General features: G+C 55.4%; 1 protein-coding gene across 1 annotated transcript; it reads right to left on the bottom strand.

The window, feature by feature from the left end:
- LOC142484024 (glutathione S-transferase P 1-like) lies at positions 1-26,893 on the bottom strand. Its single transcript, XM_075583988.1, has 7 exons — positions 26,742-26,893; positions 26,592-26,627; positions 24,733-24,839; positions 13,385-13,472; positions 4,732-4,835; positions 1,750-1,857; positions 1-222 (listed from the first exon to the last, which is right to left on the bottom strand). Coding segments are annotated over exons 1-7 (630 nt in total). The 5' UTR covers positions 26,743-26,893; the 3' UTR covers positions 1-36.

The following is a 26,893-nucleotide window of genomic DNA, read 5'->3' as shown; positions in this document are numbered from 1 at the left end:
TTTTATATCAAAGAATATTTCCCAGTTTATTTGGGGTCACTTGTGTTTGGGGGTGATGGGGCGTCTCTTGCGTCCATCAGATTTCAGGTACTCGCTGAGTTTGGGTCGGGAGACGAGACGTTCATGGTGCGCAGAGAGGAGGGGGAAGGAAGAGAGACATCCTGGGGACAGGTCGAGGTGACATTGCAAGATGTCCAGGAGGTTATAATCCGCATACGAGATCTGCAATGGGGGGGAGAGGAAGATCAATCAGTGTGAGGGAGGGGGGCAGAGCTCGCGGTGACAGGCAGCTCGCGGTGACAGATAACTCGCGGTGACAGGCAGCTCGCGGTGACAGATAACTCCCGGTGACAGGCAGCTCGCGGTGACAGCTCGCGGTGACAGACCGATAGCGGTGACAGGCAGCTCGCGGTGACAGGCAGCTCGCGGTGACAGCTCGCGGGGACAGGCAGCTCGCGGTGACAGGCAGCTCGCGGTGACAGCTCGCGGTGACAGGCAGCTCGCTGTGACAGCTCGCGGTGACAGGCAGCTCGCGGTGACAGGCAGCTCGCTGTGACAGCTCGCGGTGACAGGCAGCTCGCGGTGACAGGCAGCTCGCTGTGACAGCTCGCGGTGACAGGCAGCTCGCGGTGACAGGCAGCTCGCGGTGACAGGCAGCTCACGGTGACAGATAGCGGTGACAGATAGCTTGCGGTGACAGATAGTTTGCTGTGACAGACAGCTCGCGGTGACAGACAGCTCGCGGTGACAGACAGCTCGCGGTGACAGACAGCTCGCGGTGACAGACAGCTCGCGGTGACAGACAGCTAGCGGTGACAGACAGCTAGCGGTGACAGACAGCTAGCGGTGACAGTTCGCGGTGACAGACAGATAGCGGTGACAGACAGCTTGCGGTGACAGACAGCTTGCGGTGACAGACAGCTTGCAGTGACAGCTCACGGTGACATATAGCTTGCGGTGAAAGCTCACGGTGACATATAGCTTGCGGTGAAAGCTCGCGGTGACAGATAGCAGTGGCATATAGGTTGCGGTGAAAGTTCGCGGTGAAATCTCGCAGTGACAGACAGCGGTGACAGACAGCGGTGACAGACAGCGGTGACAGACAGCGGTGACAGACAGCGGTGACAGACAGCGGTGACAGACAGCAGTGACAGACAGCTTGCGGTGACAGACAGCTTGCGGTGACAGACAGCTCGCGGTGACAGACAGCTCGCGGTGACAGACAGCTCGCGGTGACAGACAGCTCGCGGTGACAGCTCGCGGTGACAGACAGATAGCGGTGACATAACAGATAGCGGTGACAGACAGCTCGCGGTGACAGACAGCTCGCGGTGACAGACAGCTCGCGGTGACAGACAGCTCGCGGTGACAGACAGCTCGCGGTGACAGACAGCTCGCGGTGACAGCTCGCCGTGACAGACAGCTCGCCGTGACAGACAGCTTGCGGTGAATGCTCGCGGTGACAGATAGTTTGATGTGACAGACAGCTCGCCGTGACAGACAGCTCGCCGTGACAGACAGCTCGCCGTGACAGACAGCTCGCCGTGACAGACAGCTCGCCGTGACAGACAGCTCGCCGTGACAGACAGCTCGCCGTGACAGGCAGCTCGCGGTGACAGACAGCTCGCGGTGACAGACAGCTCGCGGTGACAGACAGCTCGCGGTGACAGGCAGCTCACGGTGACAGACAGCTCGTGGTGACAGCTCGCGGTGACAGCTCGCGGTGACAGACAGCTTTGATATCCTTACCTTGTCTCCCACCAAGAACTTTGAGCCCTTGGAATTCTGGGAAAGGATTCTCTCGAAAGGAGCCAGCTGATTGGGCAAATTCTGAATATACTTCTCTTTACCGGATTCCTGTGGGATAGAGAGTTGTAACCCACAGATCCCAATGCAAACCAATATATCCCCCCCATCACACCAATATACCCCCCCCATCACACCAATATATCCCCCCATCACACCAATATATCCCCCCCATCAAACCAATATATCCCCCATCACACCAATATATCCCCCCCCATCACACCAACATACCCCCCATACACACACACCAATATACCCCCCATACACACACACATCAATATACCCCCCATATACACACACGCCCCAATATATACACACACACACACACCAATATACCCCCCTGTAACAGTATGTCCCCCGCAAAGCAGCATGAGAAACTGAAGGCTACCCTGAGCGTCACCAAAGCATCGCTAGAGGCCAAGCTTAGAACCCAGGTGACGCGGCACAAAAGGGAGCACAAGAAGGTCCAGAAACTGAAACAAGTAACTGTGGCCCGAGCAAAGAAATTCATAGTGCTTCACAATGCAATAAAAATGTGGAGGCAAGCTCAGAGAAAGCAAAGCGTGCAGATAAATTCCCTGAGAAGAGACGTGCAAGACGCCCTCAAAAAACAGGGATCTCTCGCGGATGAGATTACAGTCCTACAAGGACAAGTATTGACCCTGACTAAGCGTCAGTATCCCACAGCCTCAAAAACCCATGAAGACAAGGGTACCGTGAGAGCTGGGAATACCGCTCATCTGAAAGACAAGGTTGCAAAGTCTGAACCACCTAAACAAGCACTAGCAAAACCTTCAGCCACCCAGCAGGCAACAAAAGAAGGTACACGTGCTGAATTAAAACCAGAAGAATCCTTAGCTGATGAAGCTGAAAAGATGGGACATTCTCTGGACGTGGGTGTGGAATTGCAACTTAATCCCAAAGAGGCTGAACTAGCAACCGCATTGAGTGGGAAAAGGGCAGAGCGACAGCTTCAAGAGCAGAAAACTCAAAGGGCTGTTTTTAAACGCTCTGCGATGGCTGTTTACAGTATGCCTACAATAAGACGAGCACCTGACGCGAGGGAAATCTCATGACCGCGCACGTAGAAAAAAGACTATTCTTGGAAAAAGTCCTCCTCGAGCGACTGAGGGGTGCTGATCTCAAGCACCTTCGGGAGGAGATACGAATAAACTGGAGAAAGGGCTCCAATCCCAACAGGACTGAGGGTTCTCTTCCTCCATCCACTCTCATTCAAGTCACAGAGATATCTAGAATGAGAGTGGAAGGATGGGCTTTGGCCGTGGTAAGCCCGAGCTTCCCACAAACAGGGGAGGTATGTAACAGGGGAGTAATCCCTGTTCAAGTAATGTGCCTTTAATCTAGCAGTGTGGTGGTTAACTGCTGGTAGTCAATTAATAAACACCACCTGCCTGATTGCTTACAAAAGCCTGTCTGAGACAGGAAGTAACTCCTTAGCTCTGACTGAGAGCTGACCTTTGGAGACAGAGCAGTGTTCTTGAGTCTCCCAGGAGAGACTGACCAAGAGAACACACATCTCTGGAGCTAACCGGTTTTGAGCTCTGCCCAGCATAGCTGATTGCAAGACACCAAATAAGACTTCTAAACCTGGATGCTGATATTTTCTGTGCACGCACGGGTGCGGTTCCAGGAGAGCAGAGAAGCTTACTCTACAGCATCTAACAGATAAGACTTTTATTATTAAGAGACTGCTTATATCTGCTTAATTCATGCTATATGTTTTGGGGCTGCGAGACATGCTTTACTAAGGGAGATGTGAATTAATTGCATGGTATTTTCACTAGAAATACTCCCAAGTGAATAGAAGCTTTGTTCCCCCCCCCCCCCCCTGTGTTTGGATAATTTCCTGATGAAAAGGAAAAGGCACAATAAAGCCTTATTATAATTTCACCTTATAAAGTCTCCAATTGTGTACCTCTGTGAACGTCCGTCTACACCCCCCCCCCCCCCCCACACACACACACACACACATCAATATACCCCCCATATACACACACGCCCCAATATACACACACACCAATATAGACACACAACAATATAACCCCCAAATACACGCGTACACAATATACCCCCCAATATAAACACACAACAATATACCCCCAAATACACGCACGCACACACAATATACCCCCAATATAAACACACAACAATATATCCCCCAAATACACGCACGCACACACACACACACACACACACACCAATATACCTCCCATGGATACACACACCAATATACCCCCCCTTATGCGCACACACACCAATATACCCCTATCACATCAATATACCCCCTCCATATGCACACACACCAATATACACCCCCATATACACACACACGCCCCAATATACACCCCCATACACACACGCCACAATATACACCCCCATATACACACACACACACACACCAATATACCCCCACATATATACACACAACAATATACCCCCCATACACACACACACACACATCAATATACCCCCACATATACACACACAACAATATACCCCCCATACACACACATCAATATACCCTCACATATACATACACAACAATATACCCCCCAAATACAAGATACAGGTGATGGAATAATTAACCCCCTAGCAATGCTTCTCTGAAGAAAATTCAGATTATGTACACACACACACACATATACACACACACACACACACACACACACACAAATACACTCACACACACACACACACACACACACACACCAATATACCCCACACACCCCTATATGTAAATATATAGACACAGTTGTTATCGCACACATACAAGGAAGGCACTTTGTAGGTTGGGATACCTTGTAATGGGCCCACGTATTAGCCGTACCAGGTTCCCCGGGGAATACGGTGGGACGCACCATTACAAGGCGCCACTACCTGAGCGCTCTCTCGCGATTCACGTACGTAGTCAAAGAAGATCAGGCGCGCGAACTTCTGTCTCAGGTCCTCTACTCCATCATTCACCATATCAATGAGCGCGCTCTCCCGGTCACTGCCCCCCGCCACCGCTGCGAGAGCGTCACAAGGAGAGACCGCAGGAGAGTGTTACACCAAAATGCTGCACCACAGTGTGAGGAAGCTTCCGAGACAGCCATCAGAGAGAGAGCGTACGTGTAAAGAGACAGCCACCAGAGAGAGAGAGCGTACGTGTAAAGAGACAGCCATCAGAGAGAGAGAGCGTACGTGTAAAGAGACAGCCATCAGAGAGAGAGAGCGTACGTGTAAAGAGACAGCCATCAGAGAGAGAGAGCGTACGTGTAAAGAGACAGCCATCAGAGAAAGAGCGTACGTGTAAAGAGACAGCCACCAGAGAGAGAGAGCGTACGTGTAAAGAGACAGCCACCAGAGAGAGAGAGAGCGTACGTGTAAAGAGACAGCCACCAGAGAGAGAGTATGTATGTGTGTGTGTGACGTGTCCCTGTGTCTGGGGACCTGTATGTGTGTGACGTGTCCCCGTGCCTGGGGACCTGTACGTGTGTGAGGTGTCCCTGTGCTTGAGAACCTGTATGTGTGTGACGTGTCCCCGTGCCTGGGGACCTGTATGTGTGTGACGTGTCCCTGTGCCTGGGGACATGTATGTGTGTGACGTGTCCCTGTGCCTGGGGACCTGTATGAGTGTGACGTGTCCCTGTGCCTGGGGACATGTATGTGTGTGACGTGTCCCTGTGCCTGGGGACCTGTATGTGTGTGACGTGTCCCCGTGCCTGGGGACCTATATGTGTGTGACGTGTCCCTGTGCCTGGGGACCTGTGTGTGTGTGACGTGTCCCTGTGCCTGGGGACCTGTATGTGTGTGACGTGTCTCTGTGCCTGGGGACCTGTATGTGTGTGACGTGTCCCCGTGCCTGGGGACCTGTATGTGTGTGATGTGTCCCTGTGCCTGGGGACCTTTATATGTGTGACGTGTCCCCGTGCCTGGGGACCTGTATGTGTGTGATGTGTCCCTGTGCCTGGGGACCTTTATATGTGTGACGTGTCCCTTTGTCTGGGGACCTGTATGTGTGTGACGTGTCCCCGTGCCTGGGGACCTGTACGTGTGTGAGGTGTCCCTGTGCTTGGGAACCTGTATGTGTGTGACGTGTCCCCGTGCCTGGGGACCTGTATGTGTGTGACGTGTCCCCGTGCCTGGGAACCTGTATGTGTGTGACGTGTCCCATGCCTGGGGACCTGTATGTGTGTGACGTGTCCCCGTGCCTGGGGACCTGTATGTGTGTGAGGTGTCCCCGTGCCTGGGGACCTGTATGTGTGTGAGGTGTCCCCGAGCCTGGGGACCTGTATGTGTGTGACGTGTCCCTGTGCCTGGGGACCTGTATGTGTGTGAGGTGTCCCCGTGCCTGGGACCCGCATGTGTGTGAGGTGTCCCTGTGCCTGGGGACCTGTATGTGTGTGATGTGTCCCCGTGCCTGGGGACCTGTATGTGTGTGACGTGTCCCTGTGCCTGGGGACCTGTGTGTGTGTGACGTGTCCCTGTGCCTGGGGACCTGTGTGTGTGTGACGTGTCCCTGTGCCTGGGGACCTGTATGTGTGTGACGTGTCTCTGTGCCTGGGGACCTGTATGTGTGTGACGTGCCTGGGGACCTGTATGTGTGTGACGTGTCCCTGTGCCTGGGGACCTGTATGTGTGAGAGGTCCCTGTGCCTGGGGACCTGTATGTGTGTGACGTGTCCCTGTGCCTGGGGACCTGTATGTGTGTGACGTGTCCCCGTGCCTGGGGACCTATATGTGTGTTACGTGTCCCTGTGCCTGGGGACCTGTGTGTGTGTGACGTGTCCCTGTGCCTGGGGACCTGTATGTGTGTGACGTGTCTCTGTGCCTGGGGACCTGTATGTGTGTGACGTGTCCCAGTGCCTGGGGACCTGTATGTGTGTGATGTGTCCCTGTGCCTGCGGACCTTTATATGTGTGACGTGTCCCTTTGTCTGGGGACCTGTATGTGTGTGACGTGTCCCCGTGCCTGGGGACCTGTACGTGTGTGAGGTGTCCCTGTGCTTGGGAACCTGTATGTGTGTGACGTGTCCCCGTGCCTGGGGACCTGTATGTGTGTGACGTGTCCCCGTGCCTGGGAACCTGTATGTGTGTGATGTGTCCCATGCCTGGGGACCTGTATGTGTGTGACGTGTCCCCGTGCCTGGGGACCTGTATGTGTGTGAGGTGTCCCCGTGCCTGGGGACCTGTATGTGTGTGAGGTGTCCCCGAGCCTGGGGACCTGTATGTGTGTGACGTGTCCCTGTGCCTGGGGACCTGTATGTGTGTGAGGTGTCCCCGTGCCTGGGACCCGCATGTGTGTGAGGTGTCCCTGTTCCTGGGGACCTGTATGTGTGTGATGTGTCCCCGTGCCTGGGGACCTGTATGTGTGTGACGTGTCCCTGTGCCTGGGGACCTGTGTGTGTGTGACGTGTCCCTGTGCCTGGGGACCTGTGTGTGTGTGACGTGTCCCTGTGCCTGGGGACCTGTATGTGTGTGACGTGTCTCTGTGCCTGGGGACCTGTATGTTTGTGACGTGCCTGGGGACCTGTATGTGTGTGACGTGTCCCTGTGCCTGGGGACCTGTATGTGTGAGATGTCCCTGTGCCTGGGGACATGTATGTGTGTGACGTGTCTCTGTGCCTGGGGACCTGTATGTGTGTGACGTGTCCCCGTGCCTGGGGACCTGTATGTGTGTGACGCAACCCCGTGCCTGGGGACCTGTGTGTGGGAGATGTCCCTGTGCCTGGGGACCTGTATATGTGTGATGCATCCCCGTGCCTGGGGACCTGTATGTGTGTGACGTGTCCCCGTGCCTGGGGACCTGTATGTGTGTGACGTGTCCCTGTGCCTGGGGACCTGTATGTGTGTGACGTGTCCCTGTGCCTGGGGACCTGTATGTGTGTGTGACGTGTCCCCGTGCCTGGGGACCTATATGTGTGTGACGTGTTCCTGGGGACCTGTATGTGTGTGAGGTGTCCCTGTGCCTGGGGACCTGTATGTGTGTGACGTGTCCCTGTGCCTGGGGACCTGTATGTGTGTGACATGTCCCCGTGCCTGGGGACCTGTATGTGTGTGACGTGTCCCTGTGCCTGGGGACATGTATGTGTGTGACGTGTCCCTGTTCCTGGGGACCTGTATGAGTGTGACGTGTCCCTGTGCCTGGGGACCTGTATGTGTGTGACGTGTCCCATGCCTGGGGACCTGTATGTGTGTGACGTGTCCCCGTGCCTGGGGACCTGTATGTGTGTGAGGTGTCCCCGTGCCTGGGGACCTGTATGTGTGTGAGGTGTCCCCGAGCCTGGGGACCTGTGTGTGTGTGACGTGTCCCTGTGCCTGGGGACCTGTATGTGTGTGAGGTGTCCCCGTGCCTGGGACCCGCATGTGTGTGAGGTGTCCCTGTGCCTGGGGACCTGTATGTGTGTGATGTGTCCCCGTGCCTGGGGACCTGTATGTGTGTGACGTGTCCCCGTGCCTGGGGACCTGTATGTGTGTGACGCATCCCCGTGCCTGGGGACCTGTGTGTGGGAGATGTCCCTGTGCCTGGGGACCTGTATGTGTGTGACGCATCCCCGTGCCTGGGGACCTGTGTGTGTGAGGTGTCCCTCTGCCTGGGGACCTGTATGTGTGTGACGTGTGCCTGTGCCTGGGGACCTGTATGTGTGTGACGCGTCCCCGTGCCTGGGGACCTGTATGTGTGTGACGTGTCCCTGTGCCTGGGGACCTGTATGTGTGTGACGTGTCCCCGTGCCTGGGGACCTGTATGTGTGTGACGTGTCCCTGTGCCTGGGGACCTGTATGTGTGTGACGTGTCCCTGTGCCTGGGGACCTGTATGTGTGTGTGACGTGTCCCTGTGCCTGGGGACCTATATGTGTGTGACGTGTTCCTGGGGACCTGTTTGTGTTTGAGGTGTCCCTGTGCCTGGGGACCTGTATGTGTGTGAGGTGTCCCCGTGCCTGGGACCCGCATGTGTGTGAGGTGTCCCTGTTCCTGGGGACCTGTATGTGTGTGATGTGTCCCCGTGCCTGGGGACCTGTATGTGTGTGACGTGTCCCTGTGCCTGGGGACCTGTGTGTGTGTGACGTGTCCCTGTGCCTGGGGACCTGTGTGTGTGTGACGTGTCCCTGTGCCTGGGGACCTGTATGTGTGTGACGTGTCTCTGTGCCTGGGGACCTGTATGTTTGTGACGTGCCTGGGGACCTGTATGTGTGTGACGTGTCCCTGTGCCTGGGGACCTGTATGTGTGAGATGTCCCTGTGCCTGGGGACATGTATGTGTGTGACGTGTCTCTGTGCCTGGGGACCTGTATGTGTGTGACGTGTCCCCGTGCCTGGGGACCTGTATGTGTGTGACGCAACCCCGTGCCTGGGGACCTGTGTGTGGGAGATGTCCCTGTGCCTGGGGACCTGTATATGTGTGATGCATCCCCGTGCCTGGGGACCTGTATGTGTGTGACGTGTCCCCGTGCCTGGGGACCTGTATGTGTGTGACGTGTCCCTGTGCCTGGGGACCTGTATGTGTGTGACGTGTCCCTGTGCCTGGGGACCTGTATGTGTGTGTGACGTGTCCCCGTGCCTGGGGACCTATATGTGTGTGACGTGTTCCTGGGGACCTGTATGTGTGTGAGGTGTCCCTGTGCCTGGGGACCTGTATGTGTGTGACGTGTCCCTGTGCCTGGGGACCTGTATGTGTGTGACATGTCCCCGTGCCTGGGGACCTGTATGTGTGTGACGTGTCCCTGTGCCTGGGGACATGTATGTGTGTGACGTGTCCCTGTTCCTGGGGACCTGTATGAGTGTGACGTGTCCCTGTGCCTGGGGACCTGTATGTGTGTGACGTGTCCCATGCCTGGGGACCTGTATGTGTGTGACGTGTCCCCGTGCCTGGGGACCTGTATGTGTGTGAGGTGTCCCCGTGCCTGGGGACCTGTATGTGTGTGAGGTGTCCCCGAGCCTGGGGACCTGTGTGTGTGTGACGTGTCCCTGTGCCTGGGGACCTGTATGTGTGTGAGGTGTCCCCGTGCCTGGGACCCGCATGTGTGTGAGGTGTCCCTGTGCCTGGGGACCTGTATGTGTGTGATGTGTCCCCGTGCCTGGGGACCTGTATGTGTGTGACGTGTCCCCGTGCCTGGGGACCTGTATGTGTGTGACGCATCCCCGTGCCTGGGGACCTGTGTGTGGGAGATGTCCCTGTGCCTGGGGACCTGTATGTGTGTGACGCATCCCCGTGCCTGGGGACCTGTGTGTGTGAGGTGTCCCTCTGCCTGGGGACCTGTATGTGTGTGACGTGTGCCTGTGCCTGGGGACCTGTATGTGTGTGACGCGTCCCCGTGCCTGGGGACCTGTATGTGTGTGACGTGTCCCTGTGCCTGGGGACCTGTATGTGTGTGACGTGTCCCCGTGCCTGGGGACCTGTATGTGTGTGACGTGTCCCTGTGCCTGGGGACCTGTATGTGTGTGACGTGTCCCTGTGCCTGGGGACCTGTATGTGTGTGTGACGTGTCCCTGTGCCTGGGGACCTATATGTGTGTGACGTGTTCCTGGGGACCTGTTTGTGTTTGAGGTGTCCCTGTGCCTGGGGACCTGTATGTGTGTGACGTGTTCCTGTGCCTGGGGACCTGTATGTGTGTGAGGTGTCCCCGTGCCTGGGGACCTGTATGTGTGTGAGGTGTCCCCGTGCCTGGGGACCTGTATGTGTGTGACGTGTCCCCGTTCCTGGGGACCTGTATGTGTGTGAGGTGTCCCCGTGCCTGGGGACCTGTATGTGTGTGACGTGTTCCTGTGCCTGGGGACCTGTATGTGTGTGACGTGTCCCTGGGGACCTGTATGTGTGTGAGGTGTCCCTGTGCCTGGGGACCTGTATGTGTGTGAGGTGTCCCCGTGCCTGGGGACCTGTATGTGTGTGACGTGTTCCTGTGCCTGGGGACCTGTATGTGTGTGACGTGTCCACGTGCCTGGGGATCTGTATGTGTGTGACGTGTCCCTTTACCTGGGGACCTGTATGTGTGTGACGTGTCCCCGTGCCTGGGGACCTGTATGTGTGTGAGGTGTCCCCGTGCCTGGGGACCTGTGTGTGGGAGATGTCCCTGTGCCTGGGGACCTGTATGTGTGTGACGCATCCCCGTGCCTGGGGACCTGTGTGTGTGAGATGTCCCCGTGCCTGGGGACCTGTGTGTGGGAGATGTCCCTGTGCCTGGGGACCTGTATGTGTGTGACGCATCCCCGTGCCTGGGGACCTGTGTGTGTGAGATGTCCCCGTGCCTGGGGACCTGTGTGTGTGAGGTGTCCCTCTGCCTGGGGACCTGTATGTGTGTGACGTGTCCCTGTGCCTGGGGACCTGTATGTGTGTGACGCGTCCCCGTGCCTGGGGACCTGTATGTGTGTGACGTGTCCCTGTGCCTGGGGACCTGTATGTGTGTGACGTGTCCCTGTGCCTGGGGACCTGTATGTGTGTGACGTGTTCCTGTGCCTGGGGACCTGTATGTGTGTGACGTGTTCCTGTGCCTGGGGACCTGTATGTGTGTGACGTGTCCCCGTGCCTGGGGACCTGTATGTGTGTGACGTGTCCCTGTGCCTGGGGACCTGTATGTGTGTGACGTGTCCCTGTGCCTGGGGACCTGTATGTGTGTGTGACGTGTCCCCGTGCCTGGGGACCTATATGTGTGTGACGTGTTCCTGGGGACCTGTATGTGTGTGAGGTGTCCCTGTGCCTGGGGACCTGTATGTGTGTGACGTGTTCCTGTGCCTGGGGACCTGTATGTGTGTGACGTGTCCCTGGGGACCTGTATGTGTGTGAGGTGTCCCCGTGCCTGGGGACCTGTATGTGTGTGAGGTGTCCCCGTGCCTGGGGACCTGTATGTGTGTGACGTGTCCCCGTGCCTGGGGACCTGTATGTGTGTGAGGTGTCCCCGTGCCTGGGGACCTGTATGTGTGTGACGTGTTCCTGTGCCTGGGGACCTGTATGTGTGTGACGTGTCCCTGGGGACCTGTATGTGTGTGAGGTGTCCCTGTGCCTGGGGACCTGTATGTGTGTGAGGTGTCCCCGTGCCTGGGGACCTGTATGTGTGTGACGTGTTCCTGTGCCTGGTGACCTGTATGTGTGTGACGTGTCCACGTGCCTGGGGACCTGTATGTGTGTGACGTGTCCCTTTACCTGGGGACCTGTATGTGTGTGACGTGTCCCCATGCCTGGGGACCTGTATGTGTGTGAGGTGTCCCGTGCCTGGGGACCCGCATGTGTGTGAGCTGTCCCCGTGCCTGGGGACCTGTATGTGTGTGACGTGTCCCTGTGCCTGGGGACCTGTATGTGTTTGATGTGTCCCCGTGCCTGGGGACCTGTATTTGTGTGTGACGTGTCCCTGGGGACCTGTATGTGTGTGTGACGTGTCCCCGTGCCTGGGGACCTGTATGTGTGTGACGTGTCCCCGTGCTTGGGGACCTGTATGTGTGTGACGTGTCCCTGGGGACCTTTATGTGTGTGACGTGTCCCTGTGCCTGGGGACCTGTATGTGTGTGACGTGTCCCTGTGCCTGGGGACCTGTATGTGTGTGACGTGTCCCCGTGCCTGGGGACCTGTATGTGTGTGACGTGTCCCCGTGCCTGGGGACCTGTATGTGTGTGACATGTCGCTGTGCCTGGGGACCTGTATGTGTGTGACATGTCCTCGTGCCTGGGGACCTGTATGTGTGTGACGTATCCCCGTGCCTGGGGACCTGTATGTGTCTGACGTGTCCCTGGGGACCTTTATGTGTGTGATGTGTCCCCGTGCCTGGGGACCTGTATGTGTGTGACGTGTCCCCGTGCCTGGGGACCTGTATGTGTGTGACGTGTCCCTGTGCCTGCCAGCCCTCCGTGTGAGAGAGTATGCACGTGTAAAGAGACAGCCCTCCATCTGAGTATGCACGTGTAAAGAGACATCCCTCCGTGTGTGAGAATATGCACGTGTAAAGAGACAGCCCTCCATGTGAGAGAGTATGCACGTGTAAAGAGACAGCCCTCAGTGTGAGAGAGTATGCACGTGTAAAGAGACAGCCCTCCGTGTGATAGTGTGCACGTGTAAAGAGACAGTTCTCCATCTGAGTATGCACGTGTAAAGAGACATCCCTCCGTGTGTGAGAATATGCACGTGTAAAGAGACAGCCCTCCATGTGAGAGAGTATGCACGTGTAAAGAGACAGCCCTCCATGTGAGAGAGTATGCACGTGTAAAGAGACAGCACCCAGTGTGAGAGAGTATGCATGTGTAAAGAGACAGCCCTCCGTGTGAGAGAGTATGCACGTGTAAAGAGACAGCCCTCCGTGTGAGAGAGTATGCACGTGTAAAGAGACAGCCCTCCGTGTGAGAGAGAGTGCACGTGTAAAGGGACATCCCCAAGCGTGATAGTATGCACGTGTAAAGAGACAGCCCTCCGTGTGAGAGAGTATGCACGTGTAAAGAGACATCCCCAAGCGTGAGAGTATGCATGTGTAAAGAGACAGCCCTCATTGTTAGCAACAGCCCTCAGAGTGAGTGTGCATGTGTAAAGAGACAGCCTTCAAGTGAGAGAGAGCACACACGTGTAAAGAGACAGCCCCCCATGTGAGAGAGTGGTCTCACCGTGTTTGCGTCCCAGGTATCGGAGTATAGTGTTACTTTGGTACAGCGTGAAGTCCCCGTCCTCCAACCCAGGGAGCTGTCCGAAGACCTGCGAGACAGACAGACTGCTAGAGAGACTGCGAGACAGAGAGACTGCGAGACAGACTGCGAGACAGACAGACTGCTAGAGAGACTGCTAGAGAGACTGCGAGACAGAGAGACTGCGAGACAGACTGCGAGACAGACAGACTGCTAGAGAGACTGCTAGAGAGACTGCGAGACAGACAGACTGCTAGAGAGACTGCTAGAGAAACTGCGAGACAGACAGACTGCGAGACAGAGAGACAGAGAGACTGCGAGACAGAGAGACTGCGAGACAGAGAGACTGCGAGACAGACTGCGAGACAGACAGACTGCAAGAGAGACTGCGAGACAGACAGACAGCTAGAGAGACTGCGAGACAGAGAGACTGCTAGAGAGACTGCGAGACAGACAGACTGCTAGAGAGACTGCTAGAGAGACTGCGAGACAGACAGACTGCTAGAGAGACTGCGAGACAGACAGACTGCTAGAGAGACTGCTAGAGAGACTGCGGGACAGAGAGACTGCGGGACAGAGAGACTGCTAGAGAGACTGCTAGAGAGACTGCGAGAGAGACTGCGAGAGAGTCTGCGAGAGAGACTGCGAGAGAGACTGCTAGAGAGACTGCGAGACAGAGAGACTGCTAGAGAGACTGCTAGACAGACTGCGAGACAGACAGACTGCTAGAGAGACTGCGAGACAGAGAGACTGCGAGAGAGACTGCTAGAGAGACTGCAGGACAGAGAGACTGCTAGAGAGACTGCTAGAGAGACTGCGAGAGAGACTGCGAGACAGAGAGACTGCTAAAGAGACTGCTAGAGAGACTGCTAGAGAGACTGCGGGACAGAGAGACTGCTAGAGAGACTGCTAGAGAGACTGCGAGAGAGACTGCGAGAGAGACTGCGAGACAGACAGACTGCTAGAGAGACTGCTAGAGAGACTGCGAGACAGACAGACTGCTAGAGAGACTGCTAGAGAGACTGCAGGACAGAGAGACTGCGGGACAGAGAGACTGCCAGAGAGACTGCGAGAGAGACTGCGAGAGAGACTGCGAGAGAGACTGCTAGAGAGACTGCGAGACAGAGACTGATAGAGAGACTGCTAGACAGACTGCGAGACAGACAGACTGCTAGATAGACTGCGAGACAGAGAGACTGCGAGAGAGACTGCGGGACAGAGAGACTGCTAGAGAGACTGCTAGAGAGACTGCGATAGAGACTGCGAGAGAGACTGCGAGACAGAGAGACTGCTAGAGAGACTGCGAGACAGACAGACTACTAGAGAGACTGCGAGACAGAGAGACTGCGAGAGAGACTGCGAGACAGAGAGACTGCTAGAGAGACTGCGAGACAGAGAGACTGCTAGAGAGACTGCGAGACAGACAGACTGCTAGACAGACTGCTAGAGAGACTGCTAGAGAGACTGCTAGAGAGACTGCTAGAGAGACTGCTAGAGAGACTGCGAGACAGACAGACTGCGAGACTGAGAGACTTTGAGACAGAGAGACTGCGAGACAGAGAGACTGCGAGACACAGACAGTGAGAGAGACTTCGAGACAGAGAGACTGCGAAAGAGACTGCGAGACTGCTAGAGAGACTGCTAGAGAGACTGCTAGAGAGACTGCGAGAGAGACTGCGAGACAGAGAGACTGCTAGAGAGACTGCTAGAGAGACTGCTAGAGAGACTGCTAGAGAGACTGCGGGACAGAGAGACTGCGGGACAGAGAGACTGCGAGAGAGACTGCGAGAGAGACTGTGAGAGAGACTGCGAGACAGAGAGACCGCGAGACAGAGAGACTGCAAGAGAGACTGCGAGACAGAGAGACTGCTAGAGAGACTGCTAGAGAGACTGCGAGACAGACAGACTGCTAGCCAGACTGCTAGCCAGACTGCTAGAGAGACTGCTAGAGAGACTGCTAGAGAGACTGCGAGACAGACAGACTGCTAGACAGACTGCTAGAGAGACAGCTAGAGAGACTGCTAGAGAGACTGCTAGAGAGACTGCGAGACAGACAGACTGCTAGAGAGACTGCGAGACAGACAGACTGCTAGAGAGACTGCGAGACAGACAGACTGCTAGAGAGACTGCTAGAGAGACTGCAGGACAGAGAGACTGCGGGACAGAGAGACTGCCAGAGAGACTGCGAGAGATACTGCGGGACAGAGAGACTGCTAGAGAGACTGCTAGAGAGACTGCGAGAGAGACTGCGAGAGAGACTGCGAGACAGAGAGACTGCTAGAGAGACTGCGAGACAGACAGACTGCTAGAGAGACTGCGAGACATAGAGACTGCGAGAGAGACTGCGAGACAGAGAGACTGCTAGAGAGACTGCGAGACAGACAGACTGCTAGAGAGACTGCGAGACAGAGAGACTGCGAGAGAGACTGCGAGACAGAGACTGCTAGAGAGACTGCGAGACAGAGAGACTGCTAAAGAGACTGCGAGACAGACAGACTGCTAGACAGACTGCTAGACAGACTGCTAGAGAGACTGCTAGAGAGACTGCTAGAGAGACTGCTAGAGAGACTGCTAGAGAGACTGCTAGAGAGACTGCTAGAGAGACTGCGAGACAGACAGACTGCGAGACTGAGAGACTTTGAGACAGAGAGACTGCGAGACAGGGACTGTGAGAGAGACTGCGAGACAGAGAGACTGCGAGAGAGACTGCGAGACTGCTAGAGAAACTGCTAGAGAGACTGCTAGAGAGACTGCGAGAGAGACTGCGAGACAGAGAGACAGAGAGACTGCTAGAGAGACTGCTAGAGAGACTGCGAGACAGACAGACTGCTAGAGAGACTGCGAGAGAGACTGCGAGACAGACAGACTGCTAGACAGACTGCTAGACAGACTGCTAGAGAGACTGCTAGAGAGACTGCTAGAGAGACTGCTAGAGAGACTGCTAGAGAGACTGCTAGAGAGACTGCGAGACTGAGAGACTTTGAGACAGAGAGACTGCGAGACAGAGAGACTGCGAGACAGAGACTGTGAGAGAGACTGCGAGACAGAGAGACTGCGAGAGAGACTGCGAGACTGCTAGAGAGACTGCGAGACAGACAGACTGCTAGACAGACTGCTAGACAGACTGCTAGAGAGACTGCTAGAGAGACTGCTAGAGAGACTGCTAGAGAGACTGCGAAACAGACAGACTGCTAGACAGACTGCTAGACAGACTGCTAGAGAGACTGCTAGAGAGACTGCTAGAGAGACTGCAAGACAGACAGACTGCTAGAGAGACTGCGAGACAGACAGACTGCTAGAGAGACTGCGAGACAGACAGACTGCTAGAGAGACTGCTAGAGAGACTGCAGGACAGAGAGACTGCGGGACAGAGAGACTGCGAGAGAGACTGCGAGACTGCTAGAGAGACTGCTAGAGAGACTGCTAGAGAGACTGCTAGAGAGACTGCGAGAGAGACTGCGAGAAAGAGAGACAGAGAGACTGCTAGAGAGACTGCTAGAGAGACTGCGAGAGAGACTGCGAGAGAGACTGCGAGACAGACAGACTGCTAGACAGACTGCTAGACAGACTGCTAGAGAGACTGCTAGAGAGACTGCTAGAGAGACTGCTAGAGAGACTGCGAGACAGACAGACTGCGAGACTGAGAGACTTTGAGACAGAGAGACTGCGAGACAGAGAGACTGCGAGACAGAGACTGTGAGAGAGACTGCGAGACAGAGAGACTGCGAGAGAGACTGCGAGACTGCTAGAGAGACTGCGAGACAGACAGACTGCTAGACAGACTGCTAGAGAGACTGCTAGAGAGACTGCTAGAGAGACTGCTAGAGAGACTGCGAGACAGACAGACTGCTAGACAGACTGCTAGACAGACTGCTAGAGAGACTGCTAGAGAGACTGCTAGAGAGACTGCGAGACAGACAGACTGCTAGAGAGACTGCGAGACAGACAGACTGCTAGAGAGACTGCGAGACAGACAGACTGCTAGAGAGACTGCTAGAGAGACTGCGGGACAGAGAGACTGCGGGACAGAGAGACTGCGAGAGAGACTGCGAGAGAGACTGCGAGAGAGACTGCGAGAGAGACTGCGAGAGAGACTGCGAGAGAGACTGCGAGAGAGACTGCGAGAGAGACTGCGAGACAGAGAGACTGCTAGAGAGACTGCGAGACAGACAGACTGCTAGAGAGACTGCGAGACAGAGAGACTGCGAGAGAGACTGCGAGACAGAGACTGCTAGAGAGACTGCGAGACAGAGAGACTGCTAAAGAGACTGCGAGACAGACAGACTGCTAGACAGACTGCTAGAGAGACTGCTAGAGAGACTGCTAGAGAGACTGCTAGAGAGACTGCTAGAGAGACTGCTAGAGAGACTGCTAGAGAGACTGCTAGAGAGACTGCGAGACAGACAGACTGCGAGACTGAGAGACTTTGAGACAGAGAGACTGCGAGACAGAGAGACTGCGAGACAGGGACTGTGAGAGAGACTGCGAGACAGAGAGACTGCGAGAGAGACTGCGAGACTGCTAGAGAGACTGCTAGAGAGACTGCTAGAGAGACTGCGAGAGAGACTGCGAGACAGAGAGACAGAGAGACTGCTAGAGAGACTGCTAGAGAGACTGCGAGAGAGACTGCGAGACAGACAGACTGCTAGACAGACTGCTAGACAGACTGCTAGAGAGACTGCTAGAGAGACTGCTAGAGAGACTGCTAGAGAGACTGCTAGAGAGACTGCGAGACAGACAGACTGCGAGACTGAGAGACTTTGAGACAGAGAGACTGCGAGACAGAGAGACTGCGAGACAGAGACTGTGAGAGAGACTGCGAGACAGAGAGACTGCGAGAGAGACTGCGAGACTGCTAGAGAGACTGCGAGACAGACAGACTGCTAGACAGACTGCTAGAGAGACTGCTAGAGAGACTGCTAGAGAGACTGCTAGAGAGACTGCGAAACAGACAGACTGCTAGACAGACTGCTAGACAGACTGCTAGAGAGACTGCTAGAGAGACTGCTAGAGAGACTGCGAGACAGACAGACTGCTAGAGAGACTGCGAGACAGACAGACTGCTAGAGAGACTGCGAGACAGACAGACTGCTAGAGAGACTGCTAGAGAGACTGCAGGACAGAGAGACTGCGGGACAGAGAGACTGCGAGAGAGACTGCGAGAGAGACTGCGAGAGAGACTGCGAGAGAGACTGCGAGAGAGACTGCGAGAGAGACTGCTAGAGAGACTGCGAGACAGAGACTGCTAGAGAGACTGCTAGACAGACTGCGAGACAGACAGACTGCTAGAGAGACTGCGAGACAGAGAGACTGCGAGAGAGACTGCGGGACAGAGAGACTGCTAGAGAGACTGCTAGAGAGACTGCGAGAGAGACTGTGAGAGAGACTGCGAGACAGAGAGACTGCTAGAGAGACTGCGAGACAGAGAGACTGCGAGAGAGACTGCGAGACAGAGAGACTGCTAGAGAGACTGCGAGACAGACAGACTGCTAGACAGACTGCTAGAGAGACTGCTAGAGAGACTGCTAGAGAGACTACGAGACAGACAGACTGCGAGACTGAGAGACTTTGAGACAGAGAGACTGCGAGACAGAGAGACTGCGAGACAGAGACTGTGAGAGAGACTGCGAGACAGAGAGACTGCGAGAGAGACTGCGAGACTGCTAGAGAGACTGCTAGAGAGACTGCGAGAGAGACTGCGAGACAGAGAGACTGTGAGACAGAGAGACTGCTAGAGAGACTGCGGGACAGAGAGACTGCTAGAGAGACTGCGGGACAGAGAGACTGCGAGAGAGACTGCGAGAGAGACTGCGAGAGAGACTGCGAGACAGAGAGACTGCTAGAGAGACTGCGAGACAGACAGACTGCTAGAGAGACTGCGAGACAGAGAGACTGCGAGAGAGACTGCGAGACAGAGAGACTGCTAGAGAGACTGCTAGAGAGACTGCGAGACAGACAGACTGCTAGACAGACTGCTAGAGAGACTGCTAGAGAGACTGCGAGACAGACAGACTGCTAGACAGACTGCTAGAGAGACTGCTAGAGAGACTGCTAGAGAGACTGCGAGAGAGACTGCGAGAGAGACTGCGAGACAGAGAGACTGCTAGAGAGACTGCTAGAGAGACTGCTAGAGAGACTGCGGGACAGAGAGACTGCGAGACAGAGAGACTGCTAGAGAGACTGCGAGAGAGACTGCGAGAGAGACTGCGAGACAGACAGACTGCTAGAGAGACTGCTAGAGAGACTGCGAGACAGACAGACTGCTAGAGAGACTGCGAGACAGACAGACTGCTAGAGAGACTGCTAGAGAGACTGCAGGACAGAGAGACTGCGGGACAGAGAGACTGCTAGAGAGACTGCGAGACAGAGAGACTGCGAGAGAGACTGCGGGACAGAGAGACTGCTAGAGAGACTGCGAGACAGAGAGACTGCGAGAGAGACTGCGGGACAGAGAGACTGCTAGAGAGACTGCTAGAGAGACTGCGAGAGAGACTGCGAGAGAGACTGCGAGACAGAGAGACTGCTAGAGAGACTGCTAGAGAGACTGCTAGAGGGACTGCAGGACAGAGAGACTGCTAGAGAGACTGCTAGAGAGACTGCGAGAGAGACTGCGAGAGAGACTGCGAGAGAGACTGCGAGACAGAGAGACTGCTAGAGAGACTGCTAGAGAGACTGCGAGACAGACAGACTGCTAGACAGACTGCTAGAGAGACCGCTAGAGAGACTGCTAGAGAGACTGCTAGAGAGACTGCTAGAAAGACTGCGAGACAGACAGACTGCGAGACTGAGAGACTGTGAGACTGAGAGACTGTGAGACAGAGACTGTGAGAGAGACTGCGAGACAGAGAGACTGCGATACTGCTAGAGAGACTGCTAGAGAGACTGCGAGAGAGACTGCGAGAGAGACTGCTAGACAGACTGCTAGAGAGACTGCTAGAGAGACTGCTAGAGAGACTGCGAGACAGACAGACTGCTAGACAGACTGCTAGAGAGACTGCTAGAGAGACTGCTAGAGAGACTGCGAGAGAGACTGCGAGAGAGACTGCGAGAGAGACTGCGAGACAGAGAGACTGCGAGACAGAGAGACTGCTAGAGAGACTGCGAGAGAGACTGCGAGAGAGACTGCGAGACAGACAGACTGCTAGAGAGACTGCTAGAGAGACTGCGAGACAGACAGACTGCTAGAGAGACTGCGAGACAGACAGACTGCTAGAGAGACTGCTAGAGAGACTGCAGGACAGAGAGACTGCGGGACAGAGAGACTGCTAGAGAGACTGCGAGACAGAGAGACTGCGAGAGAGACTGCGGGACAGAGAGACTGCTAGAGAGACTGCGAGACAGAGAGACTGCGAGAGAGACTGCGGGACAGAGAGACTGCTAGAGAGACTGCTAGAGAGACTGCTAGAGAGACTGCGAGAGAGACTGCGAGAGAGACTGCGAGACAGAGAGACTGCGAGACAGAGAGACTGCTAGAGGGACTGCTAGAGGGACTGCTAGAGAGACTGCAGGACAGAGAGACTGCTAGAGAGACTGCTAGAGAGACTGCTAGAGAGACTGCGAGAGAGACTGCGAGAGAGACTGCGAGACAGAGAGACTGCTAGAGAGACTGCTAGAGACTGCGAGACAGACAGACTGCTAGACAGACTGCTAGAGAGACCGCTAGAGAGACTGCTAGAGAGACTGCTAGAGAGACTGCGAGAGAGACAGACTGCGAGACTGAGAGACTGCGAGACAGAGAGACTGCGAGACAGAGAGACTGCGAGACAGAGACTGCTAGAGAGACTGCGAGAGAGACTGCGAGAGAGACTGCGAGAGAGACTGCGAGACAGAGAGACTGCGAGAGAGACTGCGAGACAGAGAGACTGCTAGAGAGACTGCGAGACAGAGAGACTGCTAGAGAGACTGTGAGATAGAGAGACTGCTAGAGAGACAGAGAGACTGCGAGAGAGACTGCGAGACAGAGAGAGTGCTAGAGAGACTGCGAGACAGAGAGAGTGCTAGAGAGACTGCGAGACAGAGACTGCAAGAGAGACAGCGAGACAGAGAGACTGTGAGGCAGAGACTGCTAGAGAGACAGCGAGACAGATAGACTGCGAGACAGAGAGACTGCTAGAGACTGCTAGAGAGACTGCTAGAGAGACTGTGAGACAGAGAGACTGCTAGAGACTGCTAGAGAGACTGCGAGACAGAGAGACTGCGAGACAGAGAGACTGCTAGAGAGACAGAGAGACTGCTAGAGAGACTGCGAGACAGAGAGACTGCGAGACAGAGAGACTGCTAGAGAGACTGCGAGACAGAGAGACTGCTAGAGAGTCTGCGAGACAGAGAGACTGCTAGAGAGACTGCGAGACAGAGAGACTGCGAGACAGAGAGACTGCGAGACAGAGAGACTGCTAGAGAGACTGCGAGACAGAGAGACTGCGAGACAGAGAGACTGCGAGACAGAGAGACTGCTAGAGAGACTGCGAGACAGAGAGACTGCTAGAGAGACTGCGAGACAGAGAGACTGCGAGACAGAGAGACTGCTAGAGAAACTGCGAGACAGAGAGACTGCTAGAGAGACTGCGAGACAGAGAGACTGCTAGAGAGACTGCGAGACAGAGAGACTGCGAGACAGAGAGACTGCTAGAGAGACTGCGAGACAGAGAGACTGCTAGAGAGACTGCGAGACAGAGAGACTGCTAGAGACTGCGAGACAGAGAGACTGCGAGACAGAGAGACTGCGAGACAGAGAGACTGCTAGAGAGACTGCGAGACAGAGAGACTGCTAGAGAGACTGCGAGAGAGACTGCGAGAGAGACTGCGAGACAGACAGACTGCTAGAGAGACTGCTAGAGAGACTGCGAGACAGACAGACTGCTAGAGAGACTGCGAGACAGACAGACTGCTAGAGAGACTGCTAGAGAGACTGCAGGACAGAGAGACTGCGGGACAGAGAGACTGCTAGAGAGACTGCGAGACAGAGAGACTGCGAGAGAGACTGCGGGACAGAGAGACTGCTAGAGAGACTGCGAGACAGAGAGACTGCGAGAGAGACTGCGGGACAGAGAGACTGCTAGAGAGACTGCTAGAGAGACTGCGAGAGAGACTGCGAGAGAGACTGCGAGACAGAGAGACTGCTAGAGAGACTGCTAGAGAGACTGCTAGAGGGACTGCAGGACAGAGAGACTGCTAGAGAGACTGCTAGAGAGACTGCGAGAGAGACTGCGAGAGAGACTGCGAGAGAGACTGCGAGACAGAGAGACTGCTAGAGAGACTGCTAGAGAGACTGCGAGACAGACAGACTGCTAGACAGACTGCTAGAGAGACCGCTAGAGAGACTGCTAGAGAGACTGCTAGAGAGACTGCTAGAAAGACTGCGAGACAGAGAGACTGCTAGAGAGACTGCGAGACAGAGAGACTGCTAGAGACTGCGAGACAGAGAGACTGCGAGACAGAGAGACTGCGAGACAGAGAGACTGCTAGAGAGACTGCGAGACAGAGAGACTGCTAGAGAGACTGCGAGACAGAGAGACTGCTAGAGAGACTGCGAGACAGAGAGACTGTGAGACAGAGAGACTGCTAGAGAGACTGCGAGACAGAGAGACTGCTAGAGAGACTGCGAGACAGAGAGACTGCTAGAGAGACTGCGAGACAGAGAGACTGCTAGAGAGACTGCTAGAGAGACTGCTAGAGAGACTGCGAGACAGAGAGACTGCTAGAGAGACTGCGAGACAGAGAGACTGCGAGACAGAGAGACTGCTAGAGAGACTGCGAGACAGAGAGACTGCGAGACAGAGAGACTGCTAGAGAGACTGCGAGACAGAGAGACTGCGAGACAGAGAGACTGCTAGAGAGACTGCGAGACAGAGAGACTGCTAGAGAGACTGCGAGACAGAGAGACTGCTAGAGACTGCGAGACAGAGAGACTGCGAGACAGAGAGACTGCGAGACAGAGAGACTGCTAGAGAGACTGCGAGACAGAGAGACTGCTAGAGAGACTGCGAGACAGAGAGAATGCTAGAGAGACTGCTAGAGAGACTGCGAGACAGAGAGACTGCTAGAGAGACTGCGAGACAGAGACTGCGAGACAGAGAGACTGCTAGAGAGACTGCGAGACAGAGAGACTGCGAGACAGAGAGACTGCTAGAGAGACTGCGAGACAGAGAGACTGCTAGAGAGACTGCAAGACAGAGGGACTGCTAGAGAGACTGCGAGACAGAGAGACTGCTAGAGAGACTGCGAGACAGAGAGACTGCGAGACAGAGAGACTGCGAGACAGAGAGACTGCGAGACAGAGAGACTGCGAGACAGAGAGACTGCTAGAGAGACTGCGAGACAGAGAGACTGCGAGACAGAGAGACTGCGAGACAGAGAGACTGCGAGACAGAGAGACTGCTAGAGAGACTGCGAGACAGAGAGACTGCTAGAGAGACTGCGAGACAGAGAGACTGCTAGAGAGACTGCGAGACAGAGAGACTGCTAGAGAGACTGCTAGAGAGACTGCGAGACAGAGAGACTGCTAGAGAGACTGCGAGACAGAGAGACTGCGAGACAGAGAGACTGCTAGAGAGACTGCGAGACAGAGAGACTGCGAGACAGAGAGACTGCTAGAGAGACTGCGAGACAGAGAGACTGCGAGACAGAGAGACTGCTAGAGAGACTGCGAGACAGAGAGACTGCTAGAGAGACTGCGAGACAGAGAGACTGCTAGAGACTGCGAGACAGAGAGACTGCGAGACAGAGAGACTGCGAGACAGAGAGACTGCTAGAGAGACTGCGAGACAGAGAGACTGCTAGAGAGACTGCGAGACAGAGAGAATGCTAGAGAGACTGCTAGAGAGACTGCGAGACAGAGAGACTGCTAGAGAGACTGCGAGACAGAGAGACTGCGAGACAGAGAGACTGCTAGAGAGACTGCGAGACAGAGAGACTGCGAGACAGAGAGACTGCTAGAGAGACTGCGAGACAGAGAGACTGCTAGAGAGACTGCAAGACAGAGGGACTGCTAGAGAGACTGCGAGACAGAGAGACTGCTAGAGAGACTGCGAGACAGAGAGACTGCGAGACAGAGAGACTGCGAGACAGAGAGACTGCGAGACAGAGAGACTGCGAGACAGAGAGACTGCTAGAGAGACTGCGAGACAGAGAGACTGCGAGACAGAGAGACTGCGAGACAGAGAGACTGCGAGACAGAGAAACTGACCATTACTGAGAGACTGCTAAAGAAAGGAGTCACAGAGAGAGACTTCTAAAGAGAGTGACAATAGGTAATCTCGCATGTAATAGAGATAGAGGGACTGCCAGAGAGACTGCAAATGAGAGTGTCACAGGTTGAGGGGATGTCTCACCGCTGATTTCTTCAGATCACTAGTGAACCAATCGGACATCTGAACCTCGTCCTCTTTCCAGGGGATCCCCTGGTCCGCCAACAGCAGCCGCAGGGCCTCCGCCCGCCCTGGGGGAGAGGAGACGTGTGGGGTTATATACAGGGCCTCCGCCCGCCCTGGGGGAGAGGAGACGTGTGGGGTTATATACAGGGCCTCCGCCCGCCCTGGGGGAGAGGAGACGTGTGGGGTTATATACAGGGCACATGTCCTATATACAGGGCCTCCGCCCGCCCTGGGGGAGAGGAGACGTGTGGGGTTATATACAGGGCCTCCGCCCGCCCTGGGGGAGATGAGACGTGTGGGGTTATATACAGGGCACATGTCCTATATACAGGGCCTCCGCCCGCCCTGGGGGAGAGGAGACGTGTGGGGTTATATACAGGGCCTCCGCCCGCCCTGGGGGAGAGGAGACGTGTGGGGTTATATACAGGGCCTCCGCCCGCCCTGGGGGAGATGAGACGTGTGGGGTTATATACAGGGCCTCCGCCCGCCCTGGGGGAGAGGAGACGTGTGGGGTTATATACAGGGCCTCCGCCCGCCCTGGGGGAGAGGAGACGTGTGGGGTTATATACAGGGCCTCCGCCCGCCCTGGGGGAGAGGAGACGTGTGGGGTTATATACAGGGCCTCTGCCCGCCCTGGGGGAGAGGAGACGTGTGGGGTTATATACAGGGCACATGTCCTATATACAGGGCCTCCGCCCGCCCTGGGGGGAGAGGAGACGTGTGGGGTTATATACAGGGCCTCCGCCCGCCCTGGGGAGAGGAGACGTGTGGGGTTATATACAGGGCACATGTCCTATATACAGGGCCTCCGCCCGCCCTGGGGAGAGGAGACGTGTGGGGTTATATACAGGGCACATGTCCTATATACAGGGCCTCCGCCCGCCCTGGGGAGAGGAGACGTGTGGGGTTATATACAGGGCCTCCGCCCGCCCTGGGGGGAGAGGAGATGTGTGGGGTTATATACAGGGCACATGTCCTATATACAGGGCCTCCGCCCTCCCTGGGGGAGAGGAGACGTGTGGGGTTATATACAGGGCACATGTCCTATATACAGGGCCTCCGCCCTCCCTGGGGGAGAGGAGACTTGTGGGGTTATATACAGGGCACATGTCCTATATACAGGGCCTCCGCCCTCCCTGGGGGAGAGGAGACTTGTGGGGTTATATACAGGGCACATGTCCTATATACAGGGCCTCCACCCTCCCTGGGGGAGAGGAGACTTGTGGGGTTATATACAGGGCACATGTCCTATATACAGGGCCTCCGCCCTCCCTGGGGGAGAGGAGACTTGTGGGGTTATATACAGGGCACATGTCCTATATACAGGGCACATGTCCTATATACAGTGTCTCAGCTGCTCACATGCACAGGACAGGCGGAGGCGGCCCGAGGACCAGGGCAATAAGGCACCCGCTGGATGAGCGATAGAGGGGTGAGCGCAATGTCCGGGAGGGTGACAGAGAGGGACCAAGCTCAGGGAGGGGTGTTCTGGGATGTGGGGAAGCAGGGTGCGATTGCAGGAGAGACTTAGTGGGGGGTTCAGGAGTATTGGGGTTCAGCAGGAGTATGGAGGGTTCAGCAGGAGTATAGGGGGGTGCAGGAGCAGTAATTGGGGGTTCAGGAGTATGGGGGAGATTCAGGAGGTGTATTTGGGGAATGCAGGTGTATGGGGGGGTGCAGGAAGAGTATGGGGGTGCAGAAGGAGTATTTGGAGGTTCAAGAGGAGTATTTGGGGGTTGATGAGGAATATTTGGGGGTTCAGGAGGAATATTTGTGGGGGTTCGGGTGTTTTTAGAAGTTTTCGATCCCACACTGACCTCTGACAGGGAAATATGTCAGGACATATCCAGGCACTGAGAAAAAAAGAGACAGCACACAGTTATTAGACATCCATATATTGCAAAAAGAGACAATATTAGACAGCAAAAAACAGTGTGGCAAGAGGTGTGAATTGCTGCAGCTCTCACTTGTCAGAGTGTAGCTGTCTCAGGTCTGTGTATCTGGCTGTCTCTCAGCAGGTTGTGGGCTGTCTCTCAGCAGGCTGTGGTCTGTCTATCTGGCTGTCTCTCAGCAGGTTGTGGGCTGTCTCTCTGCCTCAGGCTTATATAGGAAGCACCTT

This window comes from Ascaphus truei, unplaced genomic scaffold (assembly GCF_040206685.1).
Source record: "Ascaphus truei isolate aAscTru1 unplaced genomic scaffold, aAscTru1.hap1 HAP1_SCAFFOLD_430, whole genome shotgun sequence".
NCBI classification, from domain to species: Eukaryota; Metazoa; Chordata; class Amphibia; order Anura; family Ascaphidae; genus Ascaphus; species Ascaphus truei.
The sequence above is the reverse complement of the archived record's forward strand: the minus strand, read 5'-3'. Positions and strand labels throughout refer to the sequence as shown.